The sequence below is a fragment of the Saccostrea cucullata genome, unplaced genomic scaffold, assembly GCF_032062105.1.
Source record: "Saccostrea cucullata isolate Sc308-1 unplaced genomic scaffold, CSIRO_AGI_Scuc_v1 ctg2077, whole genome shotgun sequence".
NCBI classification, from domain to species: domain Eukaryota; kingdom Metazoa; phylum Mollusca; class Bivalvia; order Ostreida; family Ostreidae; genus Saccostrea; species Saccostrea cuccullata.
The window spans coordinates 125,974-134,228 of NW_026941541.1; the positions used below are offsets into that span (position 1 = coordinate 125,974).

General features: G+C 33.0%; 3 protein-coding genes across 3 annotated transcripts; 1 reads left to right on the top strand and 2 right to left on the bottom strand.

Annotated features, from left to right (window-relative positions):
• Positions 1 to 1,061: 1,061 nt before the first annotated feature.
• On the bottom strand, positions 1,062 to 3,717 carry LOC134258028 (DNA polymerase III PolC-type-like). Its single transcript, XM_062740587.1, has 3 exons — positions 3,707 to 3,717; positions 2,059 to 2,240; positions 1,062 to 1,861 (listed from the first exon to the last, which is right to left on the bottom strand). The coding sequence occupies exons 1-3, from the start codon at positions 3,715 to 3,717 to the stop codon at positions 1,062 to 1,064; spliced, it is 993 nt and encodes a 330-aa protein (XP_062596571.1).
• Positions 3,718 to 4,689: 972 nt separating this feature from the next.
• On the bottom strand, positions 4,690 to 7,035 carry LOC134258029 (uncharacterized). The gene is made up of 9 exons (XM_062740588.1): positions 7,024 to 7,035; positions 6,891 to 6,929; positions 6,606 to 6,698; positions 6,455 to 6,514; positions 6,261 to 6,317; positions 5,966 to 5,992; positions 5,699 to 5,761; positions 5,253 to 5,349; positions 4,690 to 4,947 (listed from the first exon to the last, which is right to left on the bottom strand). Exons 1-9 carry the CDS (start codon positions 7,033 to 7,035, stop codon positions 4,871 to 4,873), a joined length of 525 nt encoding a protein of 174 aa, XP_062596572.1. The 3' UTR covers positions 4,690 to 4,870.
• Positions 7,036 to 7,156: 121 nt separating this feature from the next.
• On the top strand, positions 7,157 to 8,211 carry LOC134258030 (uncharacterized; the record flags this gene model as incomplete). The annotated part of the gene is made up of 2 exons (XM_062740589.1): positions 7,157 to 7,165; positions 7,570 to 8,211. Coding segments are annotated over exons 1-2 (651 nt in total), but the record flags the coding sequence as incomplete, so codon positions are not given.
• Positions 8,212 to 8,255: the final 44 nt, after the last annotated feature.

Sequence of the window (8,255 nt, forward strand, 5' to 3'; positions counted from 1 at the left end):
CAAATGGCCATAGCATTAGCTCTTTGAGCCTTTGGCTCAGAAGAGCTAATAAAAATTAATCATAAAGTTGGTGGCAATGATAAAAATTTTGAGATATTTTGTTACAAATAACCTGAATTTCCTCTGTTTCATGACATTTTATGCAAATAAATAAACCTTTTTTCATTCAAATATTCTAAAAATTTGGCTGATGATAACTCTTATTGGTTGTTTTATACATACAGAGAACATCTTCTAAGAAATAAAAATTAATCACAAAGTGTGTGTCAATGACCAACATTCTGAGATATATTTTGTAACAAATAACCTGAATTTCCTCCGTTTCATAACATTTTATGCAAATAAACCTTTTTCCATTCAAATATTAAAAAAAATTTGGCTGATGATAACTCTTATTAATTGTTTTATAAATACAGAAATCACCTTGAAATAAGTAAAAATAAATAAAAAGTGGGTGTCAATGATCAAAATTTTGAGATATTTTATTACAATTAATCTGAATTTCCTCTGTTATTTTTCAATTTCAAGTGATATTCCATTATTTCTCCTTATAATGTGTAATAAAAAGAAGTTGAATTGTTTGACAAAATCTTTTCATGTCAACTCGGTGTGATTTTTTGAACTTCAAAAATAGTTTATGGACATTGTTCTAGGAAAGTAAGGGAAACAAATTAAATTACAATCCCTTGTCCCATATTCTACACATTCTCGATTTAAATCATAGCAAAACCAAAAGATCATACAAAATTCTGCAATACACATGCAGTGTATGAAAAAAAAAAACAGTACACTCAATATAATTTAAAATGAATTTTTGAATCATTTAGTTAAAATAAATTAAATTTACATGCAATAAATGTAATGATTAATAAATCAGAAATGAATTAATGCATGAACAAAGTAAAAGATAGAATGTACTATTTCTTATATGACTCAACATCATCCATTTCAAGGCAAAACTAATGATCAACTTCTTTCATGAATTTTGCACAATATGACCTCAATGTTTGTGAGCAAAGTACAAGAAGCAAAACTCCAGAGAATATACATCTAGTGATCATTTAACTTTTGTTTGAAGACATGAAAACCTGGGTAACAATATCAATAATTTTCTTGCACTTCGTAACTCTGACAGATTTGTTGTCACACAGCTCAGTGAATAGATTATAAATGCCATCAGGACTTCTAGAATGTGCTAATCTGAGACAATCAAAGTTTAGGCCACTACCTGCCACCTTCTTTGCCATTCTGACACTCAAAACATTTTTATCAATCAAACCTTGTAAGGATGGAATGTTTCTATCTACAACCTTCTGGTAGTTATGAACACTCAAAGCATACTGAAATGTAAATGTACAAGATGAATGTTCGCCATCACAAAAATGAACAGTGTCAAATAACCTCTGCAAAACTAAAACATCCTCTACAGCATTATGCGCATTGTAAGTACATTTTAGCAGCACTTCTGATAAATATTGCTGGCTATATGAACACAAATTTGGATGGACAAGTTTGAATAGAAATCTAGTATCTAAAAAAACTTGTACACATTTTGACATTCGATCCAACAGCGAACAAGAATTTAGAGCTTGAAAAAGAACATGAACATCAAAACTTTTGATATTGTGGCCAACTAAAAAAACATTGCCTTGCTTCTCAATAAAGCTTAAAAAAGAGCCAAGTGCATTGGAAATTGAAACAGCATTGACTCTTCTCTCATGGTGATAGAGGGTTCCATTATCCAGCTTTAGGCCGGTAATCGTGGAGGCAGAGGGTGTAATTGGCTTCTTAGACATTACATAGGAAGAAAATGTCTCCTTCCCACAAATGGCAGCCACCTGTAGAATGTGTGATGTTCTCGCTGAAATAAAAAAAACATTTATTACAAAAAAACCTACCAAAATCTACAATAGCATTCATTATCTTTTTAATTTTTGTACCAAAACCAGCATTGGCTTTCTTTCATATTTTATAAATTAGATTAGACAACTTTTTTTTTAAGTTTTCCATAAAACCAATTGTACAAATTTAGTTTAGAGAAATAAAATTCATCAATACCAAGTCCTGTTGTTTCCAGGTCAAAAAAGACAAATTCTTTGTCTTTGATTGACAAACTCTGCTGTTGAGGTTCAGATGAGGGTGGTGGAATTTCATCAACTACAACAGTGGAATCAGAGATTCCAACCCCAGACTGATATGTTGGGCCCTCTCTTATCTCTTTACATACTGTGGTCTGGACTCTGCAAAGACAATACAATTTTAAAAATTCATAACTGAACAACTAGTATTTGAACCCTCAAAACAAAATTAATTTTCAAAACTTAACAAAATGAGCAAAGTTAAAATATTTGAGTATGCATGAAATGCACAACCAATTCTGTCCTGTCAACATTTAATACTATCGTTATGAATACCTTACAAAATTAAGAAAAAGCTCCAGGTATATGACAAACAGCGGAGTCCAACACAATCAAACCCCACAAAGAGGTTGGAGGTGGAGGTGGAGTACGTAAATCTGTATACAGGGTTATTTTTTGCCGTTTTGCACTTGCAAATAATTTTGCTCCATTTTAAATTCAACCAGTCATAGTTCGGTTTTAGAAATTATGCTGTGTAATTTGAAATCACCCCGTTTTAAATTCGGCCAATGAAGAAGAGGGCGAAAGGGGTGAAAATACAATGAGCCAAAATTTCCCTGTATACATAACTTATAATAAACACTGTGCCGGATAATTATGCCACTTCAAAAGTGGCATTTTGGCGCCCGCCAAATATTCAATTTTCAGCAAAATGAAAGATGTCATCTGAAAGACCTTGATGTGTAGACTTCATATCCACCTTTTGTTATTGTGTATCTCACCTGTCAGGTGAGATACTCACCTTTAATTAAAAAAATCCCTTAGGAGAAAAAAATATCCTGTAGGAATGTAAGAATTCCCAAGGGATTTACATGAAATCCTGCAGGATTTTGAAAAATCCTATTGGAAATTTGTCAAATCCTACAGGAAATAATTTTCCCAAGGGAATTATAATTTTCCTGTAGGAAAATGTAATCCTATAGGATCTTTAAGAAATCCCAAGGGAATAAATATTCCCATGGGAAGTTTAATATTCCTATAGGAGTTAAGATCTTCAATATTTTTCCTATAGGAATTTATTCAAATTTAACTGAATTTTAGGTGCTCCTAAGGGAGAAAAAAATCCCGCAGGAATTTTGTGATTACTATTATTTTCCTGCAGGAAAAAATCATTATGGGTATTTTTTTACTATTCATGTAAACTCTATTATAATATCATAATCCCAAAATGTTGTTAAAGTTGCAGTTACTGTGCATGACCATAATCAAGACTTAATTTTATTTTTCCACAAATTGTTTCATTGAGAGATAGTCAATTTAAAAAGGATATATGTTGCAATGTTGTTTCTTGTCAAAAAATCTTTAGAAATGTAGATAGACTTGTTTTATACCTCAAAACTTGAGAATTTTCAATCATATTACCTATCAAAGCAAAATCAAAATCTATCGCTGCATGTCATACTCTATTATTTGATTTTAATAAAATACAGTGGAAAAATGAGTCGCTTTAGGTCACATACACTGTACCTTGTTCTTTTGGATTTCTTTACTATTATTGATCGTGTGGTATTCTATACGATATCCTTTAGATTACTAAAATAATTCACTTGAATCTTTCATCCTCAAACCTGTCTCTCATTGCTGTTGTGTTTTTTTAACCCGATCTTCAACTTAAATCATCACGATGAGACTAAAGATTGTTTGTCTGACGGTGCAGTTGTAAAAACAGGAAATCATTTTCAGCCGGTAAATGATTGTTCTGCAACCTTGCTTTTTCCGGATAAAAATTTGTTCATTGGGAGACACAATAATTCCTTTACCAAAAAAAAGGTTATCTAGCATTGAGGGGGTAAAGCAGGGCATATAATAGCTATGATTCCTTTGGTATTATTTTCATCAGCAAAATTATGTAAGTGTGTAATGGGGGGGGGGCTGTAGGCAACTCAATATTTTCTGGAATGTGTTATGCTGTTCACACCTTTTATTGCTAGTATGCTTACTAAACATTCATTCAATTTTATTACTTAAATATCAGCTACTGGTCTTTTTTACCAAAATATTATAACTTCATACTCACTGGTGGATTTAAGGGGGGGGGGCCCCCCCCCCCCCCATAAAATTTTCAGTTAACGTAAATCAGAGTTTCGTCTAGAAAATGTAAATTTGTCGATCTGACTGTCATTTTCAAGACGAGTGACCAGGTAAAAGTTGTAGGAACAGGTCCATTCCTAAGGAACTGCTTGGTAGACCTCATTTTTACCCTACAAAATCTCTAGAACCCCCTGGGCCCCCACCAGCGCTTAGCCCTGAACCCACTGGGGGCCACTAGACCCCTTGCCTACTTATGGCGCCTCCTGTAATTCTCGGTTCCTCGCCTGATACTTTCTGAGTTTCAAGAGAGGTTAAACCTTGCAATGACTATGATACCATTATGTCACATATGTGCAATATTTTCAAATATCACCATTAATTCACCAATGGTTTTGGCAAAGAGCACCCATTTATATGGAACCCCTTTTTACTGAAAGTGAAATAAATGGTGAAAATAGTATGATTTATCTCTATTTATTAGTTTACTTCATTGTGTTATTTAGTACATGTAATACAATAATATAATATAATAATAATATATAATAATTTATGTGTCCATCAGAAAGTCCATTAAATATACATCAAGATGGAATCTTCCTCATGGGCAGGCTTCACCACTTCATGTCTATTTATTAGTTTACTTTCAGTTTCATTTACATATAATACAATAAGTGTCCATCAGAAAATCCACTGAATACACATTACGCTGGGATCTTCCTCACGTGGGCAGGCTTCACCACTTCAACAAAGTTGTCTTCAGCATACCTCACCCTGTAACCTGTTTAATAAATAAATAATATATTTAGGAAAATAAAAAAAAATGAAGGACTTTACAACAAGTTTGAGAAAGAGAAATATATATATTGATTACAGAGAATTATAAACTTATATTGTACAAGATAATTAAGTATTTTGTTAAAAAAATATTGGACGAGTAACCATTAAACAAATGAGTTTCTAAATAACATTATCTAAAACTATTCAGTGCATTATTACTTAAGACAAAGGTATATGTATATAGAAAAATGGTTTGTCAAGAAGTTATGTTTTTTTTCTCAGATTTCATTTTATAAAAAAAAATACCTTCTGGCTTCTTCCTTTTCCCCAACACATTGGCTCGGTACCATGTCTTCTCCGGGAAGTAGTATGCCTCCACTGCATCTCCTTTACTAAATGTGACCTTAAACATAAAAAAGCCATTGATATTTCTTCCATTTAAAACCTTTTTGTCTTGATTTGATTGTGATGAAAAATATTAAATATCATTTTCACCATTATTGTCATATTATTCAAAATTATTTCTTCACTAGGTGATCTAACTTTTTTTTTTGATTTGTTCACATTCGACTCAATTAATAAAATCTGTAAAGTTTTTTTTTTATTTTATGCCATATAATATAAACCGGTATAAAAACCTTTGAACTTTCTATCAGCATTGAATGTTTCTATCTTAATTTTTGAACATTAAAAAAAGATTATCAAATAGGATAAATAAAATTTAGCTAAAATTAAAAGGAATTCATGCTTACAACAGATTCTGTAGAAATATCTTCTTCCTGCATTCTTTCAAGTACAACCCAAGCATTCTGCAACTAAATATAAATGATAATTAATTTGATGAATTTGATAATTAATACAATAACTTCAAACTTCCGAATAAATTATCAAATACTTTTACTAGTTCTTATCAAGTTACATATACAAAACTTTTTTGATTATCAAAATGCAATACATGTATATCATAAGTTTTAAAGGCAGAACAGCAAGAGGATATCTCGTCAGAGTATGTCATTTACCTCTGATTCTTTTCTTTGTACAGCAGTCTGAAAAAAAATCAACAATTATGTAGAGATTGTAGCAATGATATACACTAAACATTCACATCTCAAAAGTTAGAATACATTACCATAAAATTGATTTAAAAATTGTTGTGATACATAATGTTTTGCTGAAATATCTTTTGAAAGTATAATAAATACTCGTGTTTGACAAGTAAGATGTAAATGTATATCCACTAAACCTTCAGGGGAAATCAAAATGGTTACCAATGTTTTCACTATTTAAAATAAAATCTATTGGGTGCCACTATACCTCTTTTCTTCTTTTGTCTTTGTTCTGACCCCTGGTCTGCTGAGTTTCCAAGGCTATCTATAAAATTTATCATAGAGATCATTTATTACACATTTTAAAGTAATATACTATTTAATTCTGAACCCAATTTCAATTACCTTTTCCATTTTAAAATTTAAAATGATTTGATATTCTTTTTAAAACTTATTATTTACCACTGGATTTTCCTCCTCCTGTTCGACTTCTTCACCTGCCCCGTCAAAGGTAAATGGATCCTATAAATCAAAACATTATATTAATATGTGCTTTAGTGTCCCAAAATTGTTTTGATACACATTCTTCATAATCAATCTATGAAATTCGTACCATTTCATCTTGTCCGCTGCCTAATTTCTGCCTCATCTCCTCCAGCTGGTCCTTCAGTTTGGCATTCTCGTCTTTCAGTCTGCGATTTTCTCTCTATCAAAAAACAACAAATTTGTCAAAACATGTTTTTTTTAAATATCTCCATTATTTTTTTCATATTCATACATAAAGAAAAAAATACTTATTTTGTTTTATATTTTGTTCTGCTAATTACAATATAATGTATTCCAGTTCTCAAATTACAAATACAGTTATTATTTATCATACTTATCATTTTCTTAATACCTTCATTTCCTGCATACTCTCTTCATTACTTCTTGTTTTCTGCAATATAAGTAATCATCAGTGAACATGCCATCATTGAATATGTATTAAAAATATACATGGTGTCACCTGCAGAGCTGCACTTAGGGATTACTGACTGACCCATTGTCTGTCTACCAGTTGAATGTCTGTCTATCTGTCCACTAACTGTCCATCTGTTACACCTTGTATCTCAAGAACTGTAAGAGATATGGACTTAATATTCTGTAAATTTATTGCTTTGTACTATGGCATCTGTAAATTGTCATGGTTACCGACCTGATGAACCTTGACTTTGTCCTTTGACTTGCATGACTTAAAAGTTAAAAATACTAATATACAGCATATTTGTGACATATGAAAGGGTAATTCTGTGCACTGATCATGATACTTTATGAAGTACCAGCATTAGAATTCACTTGACCTACTTTACTAAGAATGCCCCGAACAATTCAATTTAGCTGAAGTCTTTTTAGTTTCGAGTAGTGGGTGTTTATAATTAAACTTTATCATGTTTATGAGTGGATAATACTGTTCTTGAAGCGTGTATGATATTCAGTTACCACATAAGCTGATTAGATATTATGAAAAGCATGAAAGAATGCTTAAATTCTTATGTTAAAATTCTTTCAATGGTATTCATACATTTTCTACATTGTAGATAAAGCTGACATTCCTGATGGTGGGCCACACCCACGAAGACATCGATCAGATGTTCAGCTGCATCAGCAGGGAGGCCCACACACAGAAGATCATTACGCTGACTCATCTTCATGAGATGGTGGAGAAAAGCTTCTGCCCAAAACCAGAGGTCCAGCACCTAGACAATCTCTGGGATTTCAGGGGGATGACATCCATTGAGAGAAGTCTACGGGGAATAAAGGAGCCTCATGTCTTCAAGATTTCCAAGAAGTCCGGGAGAGTGATGCTGTCATACAAAGACTGGCCCATTTCTCAAGAAGTTTATCGACACTTCGACCTTCATGATTTGGTGCCAGGATTTGCTGATGGGCCAGATGTGGTCGAGTCAAATTTCATGAAGATCACCAGCATCACCGAAGACATGAGGCGGGATCTCCCTAGGTGGGCAGAGACCGGAAGGTTCACAGCTTCAGAGGTGGACTGGTGGACCTCGTATCTGACATCCATGCAGAAGAAGAGGGAGGACCGCCCCTTGCCAATCGCCCCATCTACCCTGCCAAGGTACAGTGCCCTGCCTAGAACAGAGTCCGTGTTGGAGACAAATCTCCATGGAGCCATCAACCGACACATGGAGAGGCTTCAACGATCTAGCAGGGTACAGGTCAGTGGTAGGGGAGTCCAACATTCCTAGGCCAAATTGTGATA